Here is a 24,666-nt window from a genome sequence, read left to right as displayed (position 1 = left end):
AGAGAAAGAGCCGGGTTCCGAGGCTGCAGCCACAGAGAAGTGGGTGCCCGAGCCTCAGGACGAAAACCTTTCCCTCCGATGGCTTCGGGTCAAACCATGATTAGCTCACAAATGGAAGATGGTCGCGTTCTTCACCTCCTGCCTAGTGACTGTTTATTCAGATTACAGAACAACAGCAGTTGCTGGCACAACCAACCTTCCCTGCCCGAGGGAAGCTGGCGGCATTTTTACAAGCGAGAAGTGCGCTGGCAAAGGGGCAAGAGGAGGCCTGCTCCGCCAACAGTAACTCTCTGCTCTGAATGTGACCAGCGTCCTTGGTTTTACTGTCAGGGTTTCCCAATGTCCACCCGTAATTAATTTTTAAAAATCAAATACAAGCTGGGCAGAGGAGTTTAGGCTTCATTAACCCAGAGCAGAACATCTGGGTTACTGTTTAAAAACAATTATTTTCACGCACCAACCTTCTGGCCTTTCTCTCTCTTCCTTGATTCCTCATGAGGTCTGACGAGATCCCTGAAGCCTTCCCATGAGCCATCCAAAACATCATGCCTTGTTGGTCCTCTTTTAACACCTAAAACCCAAGTGGGTTGAAGATTAGTTAGAACTCTACATGGACCGAATACTAACGCAACTTAAGCTGAATACAAAACTTTTAATTAATTTACTTATGCATTGTGGTAATAAGAAAGTATAGCCTTTTAAAATAAACATTGCATACTCCTTGCTTGTTGAGATCTAGTTAGAACATTCAGTTTATTCCACTCCAATATCCCAAGCAATTCACTAACTCAAGGGTCAGAAACAACTGTGCCTGTCACATGAAAATGTACTAGTTCGACAGAATCCCACGCATCCCGTGATGATGCAAAATGATGCCTATACCTTATGCACTATTCAAACTCCAATTCTTAGGTTTTTACATACTGACCAAAAGCCAGCTTCTCAGAAAAGGCAGTTCTGTATTAAGAGGAAATAAGTAACCTTAGCTTTGGGGTGAGTCTGAGTTACTCCAGCCAACGGTCTTCAGTACAAAGTTTCAGGTTACAATCTACAAATGACAGGTGGTGATTTTACTCCCCACAGACTTCCATCTTAGACCAACCTCTTGGAAGACACACAAACCAAAAAGAAGATATTCATCACGTGAAATCCAGTCTCGTCAGATGCTAAACGGTGTAGAAACCCTAAGTAGCCAACAATGGAGTGTGAAATGTTCGATTCATCCATTGCTACGACTTTACGTTGTGCTCCCTACGCTCATTCTTTCCTCCCCAAATAGTTTGCCTGATGTCTGACTTTGTTGACACTTTGAAGAAGGACTAAGCGTACCAGCCACCACTTACACGGTCTCAGTAGGAGAATTCGCACCTTGACACAAAGGGCACACAGCAGCCTCGGGGATGCTCAGGTCCCGGCCACTGCCGTGCCACACACCCACCTTCCACGTCATCCCCCTCTGTCACTGACGGGCTTATCAACAAATATCTAGTGCTCAGGGGCCGCCCACCAGAGATGCGAAGATACGCAAATACTGTCCCCACCCTTAGGGAGCTCACAACCCAACACAAAATGTAGACATAGAGAAATGAACATGATACAAGGCTAAAATGATTTCAGAGCCATTGGAAATTGAAATCATAACGTGAGGGTGACTGCTGTGCAGGTATTTCCATAAAATAGGATGCTCTGATAAGATAGATATAATTAAGTTTGGAGGATCTGATTTGAAACTTTTAACTCTTCTTTCAAAAATGGGGTTTTAGCTCAGTGAAAACGAAATGCGGAACAACAATGCTTAAGTATTTCACTGAATTCAAACTAGTTATCTTCAACTTGGGCCCCCAAAGTGTTTTAAGCTCAGGCCCTGACCCACCTATACACCCAATACTGGATTCCTTCAGAGGCTCGAACCAGTCACGTGCTGATCCTGCCATCTCCCCAGCAAGCTTGTATTTTTCCCTGTGTTTCACTTCTCTCCCAGTCCTATTTCAGTCCCAGGTGACTGCCCAACCCCGGCGATGGCTGCAGCTAGCTAAATAGAGACCTCACTTGGAGTGGATGGGTTAGTAGGGCACGTAAAAGGACATTCTGCATACAACAGTTTGTGCTAAGATCTAGCTATGCTACGTTTCCCACTTGTACTCATTTTGCCTCAGTTCTAGCTGAGAACAATGAAATAGGCTTTAAATAAGCACCTTGTAGACATAAAGATCCAGGTTACGCATTATAGCCATTTAAAACTTAAGACAGACTGACACTGCTAATGACATGTTTTCACAATCATGCAGTCACAAAATGATATACGCAAATGATTTCTCATGTGGTTACATTAAAAGAGCATTTCACAACAGCTACAGTCATTGACTAATACGTTCCCTTTAAGGGTGTCATCAGTAAACCCAAAGCAGCTGAGAGTGCCAAGGAAGGTGAGAACAGACAGATCAGTGAGCAAACACTGACCCCATCTTCCTGGCTCCCTACCTCTTGGAGACGTTTTGCTACGGTTGCTCCTTAAGTGGGCTGTCATTGCCTCAAAGGTGATTTCACCATAGCCCATGAAGTCATCCTTTACTGAAGGGTCCTAGCTCAATGTCCCTTGCTAAGACCTCCCACCTGAGGTGCAACTTGATAAACCCAACCACCTAACGGACACCTATCATGAACGCCCCCGAGACATTTCAGCTGACGTGCCACGGTCCACCCTGTAGCTGTTCTTCCTTCGACATATCCCAGGGTGATGGGTGTTATCAATCGTTCAGGACCAGTCATAGATCCTAGACTCTTTTCTCTCCCCTCATTTTCATTCTTCATTATATAAGTGATTCACTGCCTCGATTTTCAAAAAAGGATCAAATACAGAGAAAAAGAACTTCACAACCCCAGGCTGTTTATTATTGTTATGTGGCCTGAATTTTCACCATTCAGAAATTTGTCTGGGTCATCAATATCATCAAATACTGATACATCAAGGTGAGAAAGTGAACTCACTCACCTCTCAGAGTCAATTAGTTAAATCACTACCTTCCCTCAACCCATGGAAATGAGCAGGATTAAGAGATACTTTCGATACTAAGGGAAGATCTCTCTGGAGGCAAAACCAGGAGAAGGCAGCATGAGAACATACGGTTCAGAAAACCATTAAATTTATTAAGAGAAACTTGGTCCATGAAGACTAGGGGACATGGCTTCCAGATGGCAGAGGAGTAAGACGTGCAGATCATCTTCCTCCCCACAAATACCTCAAAAATACATCTACACGAGGAATAGCTCCTGAAAAACACCTACTGAATGCTGGCAGAAGACCTCAGACTTCCCAAAAGCCATGTGGCTGACAGGGTCTTCATGCTCCAGCGGGGTGTCAGGCCTGAGCCTCTGAGGTGGGAGAGCCAAGTTCAGGACATAGGTCCACCAAAGACCTCCCAGCCCCACATAATACCAATCGGTGAGAGCTCGCCCAGAGATCTCCATCTCAACGCTAAGACCCAGCTCCACTCAACGACCAGCAAGCCCCAGTGCTAGACACCCTATGCCAAACAACTAGCAAGCCAGGAACACAACCCCATCCATTAGCAGAGAGGCTGCGTAAAATCAAAATAAGTTCCAAGACACCCCAAAACACGCCACCAGACGCAGTCCTGCCCACCAGAAAGACAAGATCCAGCCTCATCCACCAGAACACAGGCACTAGTCCCCTCCACTAGGAAGTCTACACAACCCACTGAACCAACCTTACCCACTGGGAAAAGACACCAAAAAGAACAAGAACTACGAACCTGCAGCCTGTGAAAAGGAGACCCCAAACACAGTAAGGTACGCAAAATGAGAAGACAGAGAAACACACAACAGATGAAGGAGCAAGGTAAAAACGCACCAGACCAAACAAATGAAGAGGAAACAGGCAGTCTACCTGGAAAAGAATTCGGAGTAATGATAGTAAAGATGATCCAAAATCTTGGAAATAATATTGAGAAAATACAAGAAACTTTTAACAAGGACCTAGAAGAACTACATAGCAAACAAACAATGATGAACAACACAATAAGTGAAATTTAAAATTCTCTAGAAGGAATAAAAAGCAGAATAACTGAGGGAGAAGAATGGATAAGTGACCTGGAAGATAAAATAGTGGAAATAGGGCTTCCCTGGTGGCGCAGTGGTTGACAGTCCGCCTGCCTATGCAGGGGACACGGGTTTGTGCCCCGGTCCAGGAAGATCCCACACATGCCGTGGAGCAGCTGGGCCCGTGAGCCATGGCCGCTGAGCCTGTGCATCCAGAGCCTGTGCTCCGCAACAGGAGAGGCCACAACAGTGAGAGGCCCACGTACCACCAAAAAAAAAAAGTGGAAATAACTACCACAGAGCAGAATAAAGAAAAAAGAATGAAAGGAATTGAGGACAGTCTTAGAGACCTCTGGGACTACACTAAATGCACCAACATTAGAATTATAGGGGTCTCACAAGAAGAGGAAAAAAAGGGACTGAGAAAATATTTGGAGAGATTATAGTTGAAAACTTCCCTAAAATGGGAAAGGAAATAGTCAAGTCCAGGAAGCACAGAGAGTCCCATACAGGATAAATGCAAGGAGAAACACTCCGAGACACATATTAATCAAACTATCAAAAATTAAATACAAAGAAAATATATTAAAAGCAGGAAGGGAAACACAACAAATAACACACAAGGGAATCCCCATAAGGTTAACAGCTCATCTTTCAGCAGAAACTCTGCAAGCCAGAAGGGACTGGCAGGACATAGTGAAAGTGATGAAGGAGAAAAACCTGCAACCAAGATTACTCTACCCAGCAAGGATCTCATTCAGATTTGATGGAGAAATTAAAACCTTTACAGACAAGCAAAAGCTGAGAGAGTTCAGCACCACCAAACCAGCTCTACAACAACTGCTAAAGGAACTTCTCTAGGCAAGAAACACAAGAGAAGGAAAAGACCTACACTAACGAACCCAAAACAATTAAGAAAATGGGAATAGGAACATACATATCGATAATTACGTTAAATGTAAATGGACTAAATGCTCCCACCAAAAGACACAGATTGGCTGAATGGATACAAAAACAAGACCCATATATTTGCTGTCTGCAAGAGACCCACTTCAGACCTAGGGACACATACAGACTGAAAGTAAGGGGATGGAAAAAGATATTTCATGCAAATGGAAACCAAAAGAAAGCTGGAGTAGCAATTCTCATATCAGACAAAATAGACTTTAAAGACTATTACAAGAGACAAAGAAGGACACTACATAATGATCAAGGGATCAATCCAAGAAGAAGACATAACAATTGTATTTATGCACACAACATAGGAGCACCTCAATACATAAGGCAAATACTAACAGCCATAAAAGGGGAAATCGACAGTAACACAATCATAGTAGGGGACTTTAACACCCCACTTTCACCAATGGACAGATCATCCAAAATGAAAATAAATAAGGAAACACAAGCTTTAAATGATACATTAAACAAGATGCACTTAATTGATATTTATAGGACAGGCCATCCAAAAACAACAGAAGACACATTTTTCTCAAGTGCTCATGGAACATTCTCCAGGATACATCATATCTTGGGTCACAAATCAAGCCTTGGTAAATTTAAGAAAATTGAAATCGTATCAAGTATCTTTTCCGACCACAACGCTATGAGACTAGATATCAATTACAGGAAAAGATCTGTAAAAAATACAAACACATGTAAACAATACACTACTTAATAACGAAGTGATCACTGAAGAAATCAAAGAGGAAATCAAAAAATACCTAGAAACAAATGACAATGGAGACACGACAACCCAAAACCTATGGGATGCAGCAAAAGCAGTTCTAAGAGGGAAGTTTATAGCAATACAATCCTACCTTAAGAAACAGGAAACATCTCAAATAAACAACCTAACCTTGAACCTAAAGCAAGCAGAGAAAGAAGAACAAAAACACCCCAAAGTTAGCAGAAGGAAAGAAATCATAAAAATCAGAGCAGAAATAAATGAAAAAGAAATGAAGGAAACGATAGCAAAGATCAATAAAACTAAAAGCTGGTTCTTTGAGAAGATAAACAAAACTGATAAACCATTAGCCAGACTCATCAAGAAAAAAAGGGAGAAGACTCAAATCAATAGAATTAGAAATGAAAAAGAAGAAGTAACAACTGACACTGCAGAAATACAAAGGATCATGAGAGATTACTACAAGCTACTCTATGCCAATAAAATGGACAACCTGGAAGAAATGGACAAATTCTTAGAAAGGCACAACCTGAAAAGATTGAACCAGGAAGAAATAGAAAATATGACCAGACCAATCACAAGCACTGAAATTGAAACTGTGATTAGAAATCTTCCAACAAACAAAAGCCCAGGACCAGATGGCTTCACAGGTGAATTCTATCAAACATTTAGAGAAGAGCTAACACCTATCCTTCTCAAACTCTTCCAAAATATAGCAGAGGGAGGAACACTCCCAAACTCATTCTACGAGGCCACCATCACCCTGATACCAAAACCAGACAAGGATGTCACAAAGAAAGAAAACTACAGGCCAATATCACTGATGAACATAGATGCAAAAATCCTCAACAAAATACTAGCAAACAGAATCCAACAGCACATTAAACGGATCATACACCATGATCAAGTGGGGTTTATTCCAGGAATGCAAGGATTCTTCAATATACGCCAATCAATCAACGTGATACATCATATTAACAAATTGAAGGAGAAAAACCATATGATCATCTCAATAGATGCAGAGAAAGCTTTTGACAAAATTCAACACCCATGTATGATAAAAACCCTGCAGAAAGTAGGCATAGAGGGAACTTTCCTCAACATAATAAAGGCCATATATGACAAACCCACAGCCAACATCGTCCTCAATGGTGAAAAACTGAAAGCATTTCCACTAAGATCAGGAACAAGACAAGGTTGCCCACTCTCACCACTCTTATTCAACATAGTTTTGGAAGTTCTACCCACAGCAATCAGAGAAGAAAAGGAAATAAAAGGAATCCAAATTGGAAAAGAAGAAGTAAAGCTGTCACTATTTGCAGATGACATGATACTATACATAGAGAATCCTAAAGATGCTACCAGAAAACTACTAGAGCTAATCAATCAATTTGGTAAAGTAGCAGGATATAAAATTAATGCACAGAAACCTCTTACATTCCTATACACTAATGATGAAAAATCTGAAAGAGAAATTAAGGAAACACTCCCATTTACCACTGCAACAAAAAGAAAAACACACCTAGGAATAAACCTACCTAAGGAGACAAAACACCTGTATGCAGAAAACTAGAAGACACTGATGAAAGAAACTGAAGATGATACAAACAGATGGAGAGATATACCATGTTCTTGGATTGGAAGAATCAACATTGTAAAAATGACTATACTACCCAAAGCAATCTACATATTCAGTGCAATCCCTATCAAACTACCTATAGCATTTTTCACAGAACTAGAACAAAAAAGTTCACAATTTGTATGGAGACACAAAAGACCACGAATAGCCAAAGCAATCCTAGAAAGAAAAACAGAGCTGGAGGAATCAGGCTCCCGGACTTCAGACTATACTACAAAGCTACAGTAATCAAGACAGTGTGGTACTGGCACAAAAACAGAAATATAGATCAATGGAACAGGAAAAAAAGCCCAGAGATAAACCCACACACATATGGTCAACTTATTTTTAATAAAGGAGGCAAGAATACACAATGGAGATAAGACAGCCTCTTCAATAAGTGGTGCTGGGAAAACTGCACAGCTACACATCAAAGAATGAAATTAGAACACTCCCTAACACCATACACAAAAATAAAATCAAAAGACATTAAAGACCTAAATGTAAGGCCAGACACTATAAAACTCTTAGAGGAAAATATAGGCAGAACACTCTATGACATACACCACAGCAAGATCTTTCTTACCCACTTCCTAGAGAAACGGAAATAAAAACAAAAATAAACAGATGGGACCTAATGAAACTTAAAACCTTTTGCACAGCAAAGGAACCCATAAATAAGATGAAAAGACAACCCTCAGAATGGGAGAAAATACTTGCAAACGAAGCAACGGACAAAGGATTAATCTCCAAACTATACATGCAGCTCATTCAGCCCAATATCAGAAAAACATACAACCCAAACGGGCAGAAGACCTAAATAGACATTTCTCCAAAGAAGATAAACAGATTGCCAACGAACACATGAAAGGATGCTCAACATCACTAATCACTAGAGAAATGCAAATCAAAACTACAATGAGGTATCACCTCACACCAGTCAGAATGGCCATCATCACAAAATTCACAAACAGTAAATGCTGGATAGGGTGTGGAGAAAAGGGAACCCTCTTGCACTGCTGGTGGGAATGTAAATTGATACCAGCCACTATGGAGAACAGTATGGAGGTTACTCAAAAAACTAAAAATAGAACTACCATATGACCCTGCAATCCCACTACTGGGCATATACCCCGAGAAAACCATAATTCAAAAAGAAGCATGTACCACAATGTTCATTGCAGCTCTATGTACAATAGCCAGGACATGGAAGCAACCTAAGTGTCCACCAACAGATGAATGGATAAAGAAGATGTGGCACACATATACAATGGAATATTACTCAGCCATAAAAGGAAACGAAATTGAGTTATTTGTAGTGAGGTGGATGGACCTAGAGTCTGTCATACAGAGTGAAGTACGTCTGAAAGAGAAAAACAAATACCGGATGCTAACATGTATATATGGAATCTAAAAAAGAAAAAGTGGTCCTGACGAACCTAGAGACAGCATAGGAATAAAGACGCAGACGTAGAGAATGAACCTGAGGCACGGTGAAGGGGAAGGGTAAGCTGGGACGAAGTGAGAGAGTGGCATGGACTTATATACACTACCAAATGTAAAATAGCTAGCTAGTGGGAAGCAGCCACACAGCACAGGGAGATCAGCTTGGTGCTTTGTGACCACCTAGAGGGGTGGGATAGGGAGGGTGGGAGGGAGATGCAAGAGGGAGGGGATATGGGGATACATGTTTATGTATAGCTGATTTACTATGTTGTACAGCAGAAACTAACACACCATTGTAAAGCAATTATACTCCAATGAAGATGTTACAAATAAAAAAGAAAAGAAACTTGGTCCATGTTTTGTCCAGGGCAGAGAAATACAAAATAAACTTATTCCCAACAATCTATCCTCCTGCACAGCCTACTTTCCTACTTCCAAGACACAGAATTAAGACTAATAATACTGTTACTAATAATATATTAAAGCAATCAATATTTACAGGTACAAGACACTCTAAGATCAACTATATCAAAGAAAAAAAGGCTTCTGAAGGCTGATTTTTAAGAATCTATAATTTTAACAATAAAGGTGTATACTAATCAATAGAAAATGTTAACGCGGTCCCAGTGGGAAATTTCTTCTGAGCTCCTAAAATCTGAATAATGAATTATTTAAGAACAATGTAGAATGCAGAATATTAAAACTGTGGAAAGAGCCTTAAAAGACACCCAAGAAAAATCCTTTCCATATATACTTTTGGGATTTGGATACGTGCCAGTTCACAAGCTCTATACAAGCAATACTCAGGTGACAAGAGAATATACACACACACACACATTCATCTGCTAAAATATCAAGTTCACTTTGTTAACCAAGAAAACAAAAATAAAATCTAATGATGATCTTCAAAAGATGATGTGGAATCTTTTCCTTTATAATCATTGTAGAGATAATTAAAATCTGGATTTTAAATACGTGTATTAGTTTTAGTACCATATAACCTCTCCCATTGGGGGTCATCTCTCCATCTTTTGAATTGCCTGATCCTCGTATATGGATTAACTTGACTCCGTCTTCCCTGCATGTCTAAGCTCCTGAAGGGAAAGGGACAGAGCTTTACATCATTAACTCCCCTTGTGCTTATGTGCTGGACATAGGTGATTAGCGAATAAATGAATAAATATACAAATAAACAAATCAAGCAGTCAAATAATCAGTGGGTTCTAATATCCTCCTTGTAGCCACATAGGTTGAGTAACTTACGTCAAGCTGTTAGGATTTCTTACCTCCAGTAAGTGGTCTGGCAGGTTCTGGAGAAGAGGGTGTGGAGAAACACTCTTCTGAATATATTTGTATTTTACTTGAATTATCCAGAAGTACAATAATTAATCTTCAATTTTAAATACTTAAGGGATACATGTACACGTATGCCTACCTACTTGGTACAATAGTAAATCATACTTTCTCTTAAATGAAGAAATATTCAGAATATACAAAATGTTCTACACTGAATAAGAATATGTAAGTGCCTATAATTTGCTGGGCTTTGTTTTCGTAAAACATGTATGAAATATTTTTAATTAATTCAATTGAAAATGGTATATCTGCTGATGACTTCAGTGAGATCTATCAGTTACATCAAAATAAGATTATCACTTTCTCAAAAGGCTGCAAAACAAATCTGAAATTATAAAAGCAATTCCCTGCCTGGGGTTACAAATGAAGAAATATACAAAATACCTTCTACAGACAATTATTATAGCATTTTTGCCTGTAATTCTCCACCAATTAAAGTGATAATCCAGATAAACCCGCTACTGAAGCATGTCAATCACTTCTCCAAGCAGACACTACTATTCATGTCACCTTGTCCTTCAAAGCCGAGACCAAGCCTCATAATCCTTCCCAGCTCAGAGACACAGGCAGTGACCACCAACAAACCCACCAAAGCCAGCACAGACCCCTCCTGCCATTTCTGTCCCAAGGATTAGTGCACCAAGACAGAGCAACACAGTGTCGTGAAGGCTGTAGGTTAGCACATTTCATCACAGACTGTGTGACATGAAGTACGTGAGCTACTGCTTCCCTATCAAGACACCCCCGCCAGTAGTGGTGAGCTCACAGAAACATCACACTTTAGAGACAACTCCTATAAACCCTCCCGCCCAATACTAGATGCTTTGTTAACTGGCAAAATGGACGAAAGAAATGAGTGGTAACTGGTGATATCATCGGCTTGTTCATCAGAGTAATGGATGCCAGGAATGTTTCTCAGTTAAATTCATGGATTGGCTAAAATATCACAGGGCCCTCCTACCCACGTATGAGTAGGGCATGTGCCATAGCTGGTACCCAGGGGTCATATCCAAGACTTGGTCCCTAAATGGTCCTATGAGAAACTGCAGGGCTGAGGGTTATCTAGTGGCCTGATGCTGCCCAGTTTCCAGAAATGAGCCCCGAGAATCCCGTCTGCCTCTACTAAACCTTTCAGATCAGGTACAGACAGTTAACTTAAAGGACAAGACCTGGGACTTCAGCTTATAGGTCTGATCTGTGGACGGTTCCCCATCTGCATGCCAATCATGTTTTATAATGTCTGCATGTCTGGAGACTTGCTTTCAATAAGAGCTGGTAGACAGAGCTTGCAGAAGAGGGCAAGCTAGCCTTCTCATCAACCTCTACTGGTGACTATGATTCATCAAAAAGAACCTAATTGGACATGGCCAAACTGTTTAGATAAGGCACGTGTCTGTGCTGACATGCAATTCCGTCATCCACAGCAAAGCCTCTCTCAGACCAAGGACCACAGTGAGGGCGTGGGTGTGGAAAGGATTTCCTTCTGCTCCTGCCGGTGGCCACGCGGCACCCGTGGGACCACTCCAGCCACCTTTGTTACTGAGAAACGAGCATCAGCCAAGCTGTGCGCTAATTCAGGATGATGAATCGGCTTTACCTAGTTGACAGTGAAAACCGACCTCAGGTGGGCATCCGAAGAGCTGTGGTCAGCAATGCCACAGGGGGTGGAAAGCCATTTCCACACGTAAGTGACATCTAGCAGCTTTTACATACTTCCTGTCCTGCGGTGCCAGAAGTTAAAACAAGAAGATCTCCATTGTCGTGCTAATTTGATGTGGATGTATCTCCCAGGAGCAAGCTCCAGTTCCAGCAACGTTTTGCAGACCTTGAGGCAAGAGCAAAGGGGATTTACTCAAACCCCACACGACTGCACAGCGGAGGAGCTACACCTGCTCCGGGAGGACCTGCTACAGGGCACACGTAGCGGACACTAATAAAAGCCTGTAGATCTTTCCTAGGCAACATGTGCTCGATGAAAACCGCCTGCTTTGGGAGTGGTAGGCTATCTGTGTGAAACGGCATTTTCAAAGGTGAAATACATAAAATCTTATTACACGTCAGCCTTAATAAACATTAGCGATCAATTTTGATGAGATCACTCAATCTGAACCCCAATTAAGTTATTCCTTCCCCAAAGTAGAATTCTACGCTCATTAGACTTGTATTACAAAAAACTTGTATTACAAAGAAGTTATACTCAACTTTCAGTTTAGCCGATAAAAATTTTGTAAAATTGTCTTTTTCTCATGGTATAACTACCTATGTACCTTGATTTTGCCTCCTGGCCCACAAAGTCTAAAATATTTACTATCTGACTCATTACAGAAAAATTTCATTGACTCCTGAAACACATTTTAAAATGACGTAGACCTATTGCTCTGTTGATACTGATATGGAAACGACGTATTTTTCAAAAAAACAGATTTTAAGGCAATAGGATAATGTAATCCTACGTATGCGATAAAATCCCCCTAAAACATCTTCTTGCACTTGTGTGTTTGTACACACACACACACACACACACACACACTCACACAATGTCTGGAAGGAAACACAACTGCTGGCTGACTGCCTCTAGCAGACACTCCCAGGCTTACATCCAAAACAAAAATCACAACTGGTTACTCCCTGCTTGAAACCCACCAGTGGCTCATCACACTTGAAAACAAAACAAAGCCACCCCAGGCTTGTCGGGGCCTCTCTGACTGTACTTCCTGCCCGTCTCCCTCAGCCCAGAGAGCTGTCGCTATGGTGGCTTCCTTGCGGCGCTTGTGGGCATTTTCTACCTCAGGACATTTGCACTTGCTGCTTCCTCAGCCTGAAACATGATACCCAGCCACAAGGTACCTCTTCTCCCTTGCCCAGGCCTGTGAGCCAAGGTCACCTCCTCCGAGAGGCCTTCCCTAACCTAACCAGCGCCCTTGTCTCACGCGGCACGCTACCTGGCATGATGCTGACGTACACCTGCTGTCCCATCCTCCTCACTAGGATGTAACCTCTGGGGGGCGGGGGCGCTGCCTCCTTCTCTGCCGTCTCCCTGGGAACTAGAAGGGAACCCGGGACACGACAGGTGCACAGAACCCCTGTTAAATGAACTAACAAAAAGGGGTAGATGAGGAGAGTAGGACAGGATGATTTTACCCTTTTTAGCAGTTTCTCTTACACTGAGCATGTATTTGTGTGTTTCTATGAAACTAGAGAATGAAAAGCTTAGAAAGAATACAATTATTGGTTAATATGATTTCGAAGGTTATTGTTTTTCTAAAACTCAGAAGCTTCTCCCTCCATTCTCGTTCTGTTAACGTTTATCGTGAGTGTCTTTGTAACCTCTTCTCACAACCCTGGCTGCACAGTATCTATCTTAGACACTGACAAGGGTGACGAGTAAAAGTGAACGGAAACAGAAACTGAAAAAAGACTTTTATTGCAACATAAAAGATTTGCAGAGGTACAACGTGGAGTACAGAGTGGGATTCACCGCTTCGCAATTTCAGCATCTACGAATGTCTAAGGTGGCCTGCGGGTGCTTTTACCTGGGGTGGGGGTGGGGCTCCCAGAGAGAGGTGGGATGCCAGGTGGACTGACTGTGGACCACCTAAGAGATCGGTGGGTCTTTATTTTACCACCATAAAACAAAGACCTAGGTTTAGGCTAGACAATAGGTAAGTCTTTTCCTGTCCTAAATTCAATGATTTTCTCTCTTGGGATGACGTAAAACAAGACCAATCTACATGTCCTTACGTTAGGGAACACAGAATATCTGATTCCATCTCTGAGATTCAGTTACGCCAGGGCCCTGCCTACAGCCCGTGATCCCTCACCACACGTGCCCCAGGCCCCTCGGGGCCCTGGACGTGGCGGTGAGCCCCAGAGCAGCGCTGGGGCTGCAGGGTGCTCACACCACCTGGAAGCAGATTTTTTTTTTTTTTTTTTTTACTTGACTTATATTTGCATGTCATTAAGCATTATTCAAAAGCTGAAAGAATACACAAGATGAAAACTGAGAACGAGAATGTAAGCTTCAAGAACGGGATATTCTTAGCTACCAAAATAATTCCGTACACTCACTGTTTTATATTAATTTTAGGCTTGACATGATTTTAAAATAAATATTTTGAAAACACATACCAACCCTAATGGAATGTAAAATATAGTTTTATGTCAAATTTTATATTTTATAAATATATAATAAAGTTTTATATATATCAGAAAGCTCAGACATAAAAAGAAGGTTAATGATATACAAATTAAATTCTTTTACTGAGATGATTTTGGGGAGTTCATACCCAAGGAAAAGATATGCAATACATCTGTGATTATATTTCAATCCATATAACTTCTCCAACTTGAAAAGGGTGGTTAAAATGATTCAAGGAGTAGAGAAATAATGAAGAATAAACTTGGCCTTACCGAAATTTTAACCCAATCTTTAGGTGAAGGTGGTTTAAGTTCAAGATTTCTTCACTTTTGATTGCTGAAACCTGTCTGTGCTTATCATCAGAAAGTGCAAAATTGTTGCTACTTTTGCTATGACATAGTTCATTACTATGGTTACAACTAAATTACAGATAGGAATATATCTATTTAAATGACGTGCTTAAAGCAAATAAATAGAAATCTAATAAGGCCTGTTACAATGAACTATTTACTTAAACAAAATACTTAAAAAATTTCTTCATAGCTAAATTGCCCAGTTTCTTCAAAAATAAATATTAACTTGTTTCCAGGTTTATTTATCTTTTCTTAACAGAATGAATGGCTTACACCCCTCAATTTCCCTTCTAAAATAAACGGCCTCACCATTACAAACTGAGAGTTTTAAAAGACCTCCACTCACGTGCCTCTTTGCACAGTGATGCTGCAGTGACAGGCTGCACTGAAACAAGGAAAAGCGCTCACTCTAGTCCACTACTCACACAACACATCCAGACATCACCTTTTCTTTTCACCTATAAGACTTAGAGAAATGTATTCCTAATAACAGGTTTGACCAAGGAACCTAGGAATTCCATGGGGCAGTAAGCTGTCTGTTCCTCAAGAAGTTAAAGAATTTATCACTGTAAATATCAAACATACATTCTTTAAAGTTTAATAAAAGGGAAAAAAGGAAATTTTGATTATGAAAAAGTTGTGATAAACGTGGAAGATGGACACGCTACTACATATTCTTATAGTGGAGAGACCGGTAAAGGAGGTTCACATACTTTCACTACATCCTCGGGGTAACTCTTCCATTGCCTCTGCAGACTTTTCCACATCCCAGTCGCCTACAAAGTTTAGCTTATCATCACTTTGTGCTTCACCTTCAGGGGAATTCACCATTTTAGAAGGAGTATCTTCTTTCTGTGTGCTTTTTATGTCAATCCATCCTTCCACTTCTTTATTGCTTCCTTTCAAAGAAGTAAAATCACCTCGAAGTCCCTTCTGAGGAGTGAGTCCATTGAGGGTATGGGGAGAGTCACTCCCGCCCGGGCGGGCGTCTTCCCCTCCCCGAGCCTCGGCCCGGGGACAGTCCCCTGGGGTTCCTTCAGCAGCAGGCGTTTCCTTAGAAGTCACGCTGCTCAAGCCCGGATCAGCTTCGTAGTTTGCAGGCTTCTGGAGACGGAAGCCAGCCTTCACCGTTGAGTCGGTACCACCGGCTGACCTGGGGCTTCTGCCGATGCAGGAGAAGTCAGCCCTTTCCAGGAGGCTGGTCCTCTCTCTCCTGGAAAGGCTCCTCATGCAGTGGAGCAGGGCAGGGCCGGCGGGCGGCTGCACCCCGGGAAGGAGGCTCTCCGAGTCCCTCTCCTTGAGGTTATCGGGAGAAAAGTAATCATCGTACGAGGACTCCCCGCGGCCCAGAGTCTCCACGGCAGAGCTGCTTGCGCACTTCGGGCTGCTCTCCAGCTGTAGCCGGGGCGCAGGGGGCCACCTGAGGGACCGCCTCTTGCTCAGTCTCTCCTCCGGGGGTGGACTGGAGTTCGCCGACACCCTTCTTCTTGTGGCTGAGGGGCTCTGGGGACATGAAGGGCCCCCGGCGGGCTCCTTCGTTACAGATGGCGTAGGAGACAGGCCCCTCTTCTCATCAAACACCCCCTCAGCCGGCTCCCGTGCTGGCTTCACGTCGGGGGTGATGACTTGGCCCGCAGCAACCCCCTGCCGGTGGGTGTCTCCCTTGGAAAGACTGCCGGGGGACTGGTGAAGGGTTAACTGACCAAGGGAGCCGGGAGATGCTGGCGGACGGACACTTCTCGTTTTCAACGCAGCTGAGGAAGCACACGCAGCGCTTTTACTTTCATCAAGGAATCCTCCCAATTTCCTCTGCTGGGTCCCACATCCAGAGCTCCCACAAAGATCATCAAAAGACAAGTGTAGAACACCAGCAAAGGAGTCCTCTGGAAAACATTAATAAAGAACCAACTTTTTAATGGTTCACATTATTACAAGACTAATTCTCAGTCCGCCCATAACGTGATAAAGCGACCCTCCCTAAGCACGGCTCCTGCTTCAGAAGGGCGTCACCCACACCCGCTTCTCAGGACAGGTGAGGACACTCTCCTGGCCGGCGTTTCTAACCAGGGGACCCGGGCTTCCCCGTGCGCGTGGAACAAGGTGGGGTCGGAGAGGGAGTGGTGCTCTGCATGTTCACACGCCCGGGCACCTCGCTCCAAGAACAGCGTCCGCACCCCGTCACTGAGGCCTCGAGGAGGCCAGGAGTCCGAGAATGAAGGACCACTGCATTCAGGCTCTAGTCGACCACCATGAACTCGGCTGCCCAGACTCCCTGCTGCCTGCCAAAGGCCTCACTCTGTATTCATATTCCAGGAGCCGCCTGGCACATCTCAGGGCTCTGGTTCTCCACGCACCTTCCTACACGTTTCTTGAGGGTAACGCGAAGCTCTGCCCAGCTCCCGAAAGCTGCCTTTACACTCCCCCTGCTCCACGCTCTAACCTGGATAAACACTAGCCTTCCTTCGAAACCCACCTCGGACGTCAGACCTCTGCAAATCCTCCCAGACTTCACCAGCTCTGGTCTCGCACGTCCTCCTCTGCTACACAGAATTCCACCCAAACCTTTAAGAGCATGTGTATCACCGCCCTGTGCTTATACTCCTATCTGCCCCCCTCCCTAGCCTAGAGGCCCCCAGCACAGACACTGCTCTCTGGAATCTGGAGCCACTGGCCCAGCACTGGCTCCTCTGATAGGGGCTCGGCGCTTGCTGAACAGATGGAGGATCCCCAGTTCATAGAATCTCCACACCAGAGGCAACAGAGATGTCTTAACTTACTGACTGACACCATTAAGGCCCTACTTTTAAAGAGGGAGGAGAGGGGCAGCCCCCAGGGAGCAGAGAGAAGCCCAGCGGGCGGGTGGTGCTGCGTGTCTCTAAGTCAGCAGCTGGAAACATAGGACGTGTTTAATTTTAGCAGCTGAATAAGCTTAGCTCACTTTTCAAAAGGCTGGCAAGCAGCATGACACAGCATAAGAGAGTAAACTCTGAGGTCAGACTGCCTACTTCGAAGCCCGGCTCAGCCGCTCACAAACGGTGTGACCTCTTACAAGCTGTCTGACTTCTCGCTGGCCGGGCTTTCTCACCGGCAGGAGGGGGACAACGAGGGGGCCTGCGTCACGGGGCTAACGGGACAATCAGACGAGACACAGACACGCGAGCAGCGCCCACAGCACAGCCAACGATGAAACTGAGCTAGTTACTGTTGTCACTTGTTTCCAACTTATAGGCAACACATGCATCAAGTATGAAATAAAAAGATGGCGATTACTTAAGATACGTGGGCAAATAATTTCAATACACACCAAAGAGATTAAAGAATAAACCATGCACAAAACGAAGCTTTTGTGAAAATAATTTTACCTGAACACAAAGAATCATGTGAAAGGTTCAAAGATGCTTCACACAGAGAGTTAACGGCGTTATCGTCAGACTTTTCAACGATCTGGGAAGCTGAAAACATAATCAAAACTCCTCATTAAATAACAACTCTGATCTCTGGTAGTAGATTAAGCCAATACTAGGTCCACTCATTCCACTCTTGTGCCACTGACACACCCACCCACCCACCCACCCACACACACACACACACACACACACACGACTTATTCCTAATACGTGCTATTCTAGATTTCTTACTCAAATCTATTACAGATGATGAGAATCATTAAAATATAATTTATACAAATCATATCATAAAAAAGGCACAGAATCCTAGGATAATAAAAGTTGGAAGGGCTCTTGGAAAGTCGGTCAGCCTAGACCTAAGCAGAAGCTCAATACGGGTAGAGAACCTTTCAGTCAGTCTCACTTCTCAACGATCAAGGCTTTTCCCATGATGATCACAGACAGCTGCCTCTATGACCAGAGCAGTGGTTCTCAACCAGGGGCGGCCTGGCCCCTGCAGATGCTGCTGGACGTCGCAGGTGGGGCTGCGGTGGACAGTGAGCCATGCTGCCGGCATCTAGTGGGCAGGGGCCAGGGACGTTGCGGATCACTCTGCCAGGCACAGGATGGCCCCAGCAACAAAGAACTACGCAGCCCCAAGTGTCCGGAGGGCAGGGGCTTCACAGAAAAACATCCAGGAGATCAGCGATTCAACAGCTAAGGCCACAGACGTCACCTTCAAAGGCTGTGCATGCAACAGAGCACAGACAAGAGCGAGATCTCGGTCTCACGGTCAGAGATTTTTTTTTTAATTAATAATTTATTTATTTAGTTTTGGCTCATTGGGTCTTTGTTGCTGCGCGCGGGCTTTCTCTAGTTGCAGCCAGCGGGGGCTACTCTTCGTTGCAGTGCACGGGCTTCTCATTGCGGTGGCTTCTCTTGTTGTGGAGCACAGGCTCTAGGCGCACGGGCTTCAGTAGTTATGGCACGCGGGCTCAGTAGCTGTGGCTTGCGGGCTCTAGGGCACAGGCTCAGTAGTTGTGGCACATGGGCTTAGTTGCTCCGCGGCATGTGGGATCTTCCCAGACCAGGGCTCGAACCCGTGTCCCCTGCGTTGGCGGGAGGATTCTTAATCACTGCGCCACCAGGGAAGTCCCCAGAGATTTTTTTTTTTTGCGGTACGCGGGCCTCTCACTGCTGTGGCCTCTCCCACTGCGGAGCACAGGCTCCGGACGCGCAGGCTCAGCGGCCATAGCTCACAGGCCCAGCCGCTCCATGGCATGTGGGATCCTCCCGGACCGGGGCACGAACCCGTGTCCCCTGCATCGGCAGGCGGACTCTCAACCACTGCGCCATCAGGGAAGCCCCCACCAGAGATGTTTTTTGAGGAGACTTAAAAGGATACACTTCCGAGAAAACTTGGGCGAACGATTAGAAAATGAGAATAAACCGAGATGAGAAAGGTAAGCACACAGGTAACATTTTCAACTGCTGAATTTAAACTTAACTGCGGGAGGCAGTTACGTAGCAGAATTAACACTGTAAAGTAGTGGAATAAAGTTCAAGGCAAATTAGTTTGCACACATATATAATGATTTGTCAAAACAATCTGGACAGTCCCCTGGAACACTGCTAGTTACCTAGCTCAATGGCCATTCCCACCTGCCTCTTGCAACAGACCCTGATTTTATGAGTGCAGACACACACCCTAGTTAAGACTACTCTTCAGTCTTGCTTGCAGTGCCCTGCAGGTGACTTGTATTTTGTTTCCTACTTCCTAGGCTAAAACTACCACAGTCCCCTTAGCTATGCCATCCTGAATGCCACTGTCCATTTTAAATTAAACTGGCAGATTAAATTAGATGTACAAACACAAAGAACTGTATTGTATTTCTTGGCTCATCCAGAGTGGTGTTTTGCCTTCATAGCTCCTGGGCCACACACGGTCACACTTAGCTTGCAAGCAGGAAGAGCCACAGGACTGCGCTCTGGCCAGCAGAGCTCGGCAGCGGCAGGAGCTGGTGAGGCTGCTCACAGGGAGCTGGCTCCAGGGAAGCCAGGCAGGAGGTCGGGAGCCCGCTCTCCAAGACACCACAGAACAACCTCCCCAAACCCTGCCTGCCTCTTTCTTTGGCAGGACGGAGAAACACAGCTCTATCTAAGTGCAGCCATTGGTTTTTGCATTTATCCGTTACCGGCGGCCACAACTAACCTTAACTGATACACATGCCCATTGCATAAATATAGATATAAATTCAGGACAGATGAAACAACTAACCTTAAAAATAAACCATACAAGTAATAGCAGAAAATACAATTTTGAAAGCTTGTGGTGGAGGAGTTCTAAGCATCACAGGAATCCTAGAGGCCAGAAGGAAAAGACAAACAGAACAGATTTGTCTACCTTAAACGCAGTATTTCTGTTTCGCAAAAGTCACTGCATTATGACAAACAACAGAGTTCGTGTATCTTAACCTAGTTTCCCAAGGGTGTGAAACTGCAGTTCTTATAAACAGCTGGCAAAGGGTAAAATGACACAAACTTTTTGAAGGGCAATGTGACAATATCTACCAAAATTTTTAAATTCTGCCTTTATGAATTATTATTGCGATACATGAAATACAGAGGAACGTAAAGATTCATATAGAAGCATGTCCACTGGCGTGTGGGTTATAACAGTAAACAGTGGGGGGAAAAGCCTTATGTCCAGAGAGGAAAACGGTTACAAAAGAACAAGAACCACCATACCGTGTAGTTAAAAAGAATAAAAACTGCAGCGCTGTTTCTAATAAAGAAAAACTGGGGGAATTCGCTGGCTGGTCCAGTGCCTAGGACTCCTGGGGCCTGCAGTTCAATCCCCTCCCTCATCGGGGAACTAAGATCCCGCAAGCTGCACAGCGAGGCCAAAAATTAAAAAAAAAAGGAAGACAAAATGGAAAACTATCCAGCAACAGACGGATGATTCAATATCAAAAGTCTAGACTACTATGCGACATCTTTAAAACTTAAAATAAAAAAAAGATGCAGGTCCACACCAATACACTCTTCAGTAAAAACAGAAAGCTGAAAATGAGAGGTATGCCATGATCCAATTGAGGTAAAGAAAAGTTACACCACCACAGAGGAAAATACAGAAGCCTTATCTTTTTCATGTGTACACAGACATGTGACCCACTGAAAAAGATCTGGAGAAACACATCAACATAAAACATGCGTTACCCAGGGGCAGAGGAGAATGAGGTGGGAACCAAGATGGATGTTTACTACAAACGATGTACTACCGGTCAACGTTCTGTATATTACTTAAAAACTTTCAAGATAAAAGAAATAAAGGAAAACAAACTGAAGCATTACTTAATCTAAAGCAAACTCCTTCAAAAGAGGGGCCCAATTAATTTAAAAAAAAATCCCAAATATATGAAAAATTACAAAGGAACAACAGGATTTTAAACCTGGAGAAAACTACATACCCAATATACTCTTTAAAAATCTTAATAAAGCATAAGATTTTCTGGAAGAAAATATCAACAAAGTCTACGCTGACAGAGGTAAAAAAAAGGATTATAATCTAAATTAACTAAAATAGCTACGTAAAGGGGGAAAAAAAAACCCTTTCCACAATTTATTCACCTACTTTGTAATTTCCATCGTATGAAGTGTCACTTACAGGTGGGGGAAAGATTCTCCCGTTTCTCCTTCATCTCCTGCAGTCTCTTCTCCATTGCACTGTGGCGGCCACTGCAGATTTTAACTGTGGGACTGTACACCAAGGAGCCATTAGATTCAAACAAGAGAACAGGAACATCATTATCTGAAAAGAAACAAAAATCCAGTTTTAATCTCAAAAAAATGCCTTCCTCCTTCAACAATATGATTCCTCTTAAGGACACCCCTATCCCCTACTCCATGGGTTCCTCTTCCCTTTTTCTTTTTTTTTTTTTTTTTTTTTTGTGGTACACGGGCCTCCCACCACTGCGGCCTCCCCCGCCGCGGAACACAGGCCCCGGACACACAGGCCCAGCGGCCACGGCTCACAGGCTCAGCCGCTCCGCAGCACGTGGGATCCTCCCGGACCGGGGCACGAATCCGTGTCCCCTGCATCGACAGGCGGACTCCCAACCACTGCGCCACCAGGGAAGCCCTCCTCTTCCCTTTCGACAGACACACACATAGACCCGCACGTTAACTCGGCGGCAGGAAGGTGGTCAGGGGATCCTTGGGCCGTGAAGTAAGGGGCTCAGTGGTGGGGTGAACAGTGGTGTGCTTCCTGGAATCCACACCTTGCAGGTAATGAAAGAACTTTAGGACCCTGACCACCTGTCCCCCCCAACCCTTAAAAAACAGACCACAAATCATTCAATAGCCTCTCCTTTGCAACTCTCAGGCCTGCACAACTTTTACCGCACTTCTGGCAATATGCAGACATACGTTAGTTGAATCTTTAATACCTTATAGTTGTAGTTTTTAAAAGACAATTCAGACATAAATTTGGTCTAAAAAGAGAACTTTTTAAAATCTATCATTACCATTTTGCTGAATTCTTTCCAAATACACTATCACTGGTGCAGGAAAGATGGCCAAATGGCAGAGGTATGAAGGCTGACAGCAGAGAGGGGCAGAGCTGAGGTGAGGCTGCAGGACAGGCAGATCAGATAGGACGTGGTCGGCTGCAGGACACGTGAAGTACAGGATTTTACCCTAAGTATCTTTTCCTTAGGACGACACTGAGGACTGTTAAAGCCCGGGTGGGGCGGCCACGTGAGCTCGGACGTACACTCTTCTGACTGAAGCAGGGAGGTGGAGGCTAAGGACACAGCGGCTGGAAGGCCAGCCAAGGAGCTGCCGGACGCCCACATGGGGTGCTGCGGGCTTGGGAGAAGAGGGCAGAGGAGGAGTTGGGAGACCACTTCAGAGCAGGTCTGGGGTCCAGGCGGGTGACAGGCACCAGGGCGGACAGATGCCAAGGAGAGCTCCACGTCTGTCTGGGGCAGCAGACCAGACGGTCACGTGGGATTTGTCAGGGAGGCACCAGCACAGCACCGAGACACCCGATTCATCAAGCAGTGGGATGACCGAGCGCAAGAACAAAGGATTCGGCCAAAGTTCTGGAAGGCATCGTGTGGCACCGCGCAGGCTAAAGGTTCTGCTCAGTTCTGCTGCTGCGGAAGTACAGACACAGGCACCGGGGACTGACCTGCACTCTCAGCTTACCCGCAGCGGTCTTCTGCTGCTGCAGCTCTTTAGCCATTTTCTCAAACTTCTTTTGCAGTCTTTTATCATTTTCTGGTGTTTTAGGAATAAAATCTTTGGGCTGCATACACTTGCGCTGTACAAAAAGGACATAAAAATAATACTGTATTGCGATTGTGTAAGACAGGAAAAGAACCCTTCCATACACATCCCTGATATCTTTTGTAACATCCATAATACAACCTACTTAAAGAGATACTTCTCCACTATATGTGAATTTGTAATGTTTATTCTTCCTATAACTGTAAGAATATGGACAGAATTTTCAGACTGAATAAAGAGCTACACACTAAGCAGCTATGTTTTCTGAGGCATTTTCAGGACCCCAGCATTCTTAGTTTCCATGAAGATTCTTAAACAAAATTAGTCTCCTTTTCCTTATTTTTGGCTACTTTCATGTCTATCTCCCCCCTCCCTAAAAAGTCATGACACAGCAATAAAACACGAAAGTAATTACTTTATAACCACCAAAGAAGAGAACCATAATTTAATCTTGTCTCACTGTCTTTACATCACAGCAACTCCATTCAGCCAGTAAAAAACAAAACCGGTGACCACACGTCCACAGTGTAGGGAATGAGGAAACCTCGGACACGTGATGTCCGGGTCACCGTCTCACCCTACCGTCCTCATGTCTCCTAGCACTTTTTACACCGCAGGCCCCCAGGTCCCCTGCGGAAGAGCCCATTTGGGCAGGTTGCCACCGTAAATACAAAAGCTGAGCATGACACCGACTTCACCTACAGTTACTCCTACACCCGAGGGTCTCTGAAGGACGCTAGGGAAGCGTGTCTTCTGTCCAGGCCTCTTTAGGCGTCCAGCCCAAGTGTGTTCACATATGTCCCGGTCTAAAGGAAGAACTTCTTAGCCATTCAAGGCTGCTGCTACACCGGGCTCTTGTTCAGCACCCTGATTTATCTGTTAGTAATGCACTCATTCATCATTTAACAAAAATGTTACTGTGTGTCAGTCACTGGTCTTGAAACAAAGAAAGATCCCGGCATCAGGGAGCTTATACTCTATGAAGGAGTGACAGAAAATACACATGACAAATAAGTAAACTACATCGTGTGTGTGTGTCAGGAGGATTAGTTCCAGCAGGCCTGGAGCTGGCCTGAACTGTTTTTGCCGAAGTACCTGGAAAGCATGCAAGGCACTAATTTAACAGTTTTGCTTTGTAACTATGGGCCCCTGGTGCTCGGGGCGTTTCTACCCCCAAAGCTCGTGAACACTGCCCATTACCAGTGGGAGGGCCCCGTCTCTGGCAGAGGTAATGCAGTTAGAACAGGGGCAGGGGACCAGCATGCGCTCTGTGGACTCGGGAGCACTGCCACGCGGGGTTCTGGGGTCTTCGCGAGAGTCTGGCTGCCCGCACT

The 24,666-nt window shown here is 44.2% G+C and overlaps 1 protein-coding gene across 1 annotated transcript in view; it reads right to left on the bottom strand.

Moving 5' to 3' along the window:
* MCPH1 (microcephalin 1) overlaps nt 1-24,666 on the bottom strand; it is a 221,921-nt gene that overhangs the window by 172,615 nt on the left and 24,640 nt on the right. Inside the window, exons 5-9 of the mRNA XM_065899863.1 lie at nt 23,252-23,366; nt 21,708-21,851; nt 18,017-18,106; nt 15,368-16,537; nt 462-571 (exon numbers count right to left, since the gene is read on the bottom strand). Coding sequence (XP_065755935.1) covers nt 462-571; nt 15,368-16,537; nt 18,017-18,106; nt 21,708-21,851; nt 23,252-23,366 — 1,629 coding nt within the window. The remainder of the gene's footprint in view (nt 1-461; nt 572-15,367; nt 16,538-18,016; nt 18,107-21,707; nt 21,852-23,251; nt 23,367-24,666) is intronic.

This window comes from Phocoena phocoena, chromosome 21 (assembly GCF_963924675.1).
Source record: "Phocoena phocoena chromosome 21, mPhoPho1.1, whole genome shotgun sequence".
Lineage (NCBI taxonomy): Eukaryota > Metazoa > Chordata > Mammalia > Artiodactyla > Phocoenidae > Phocoena > Phocoena phocoena.
Note: the sequence above shows the minus strand (reverse complement) of the source record. Positions and strands in the feature narration are given on the sequence as shown.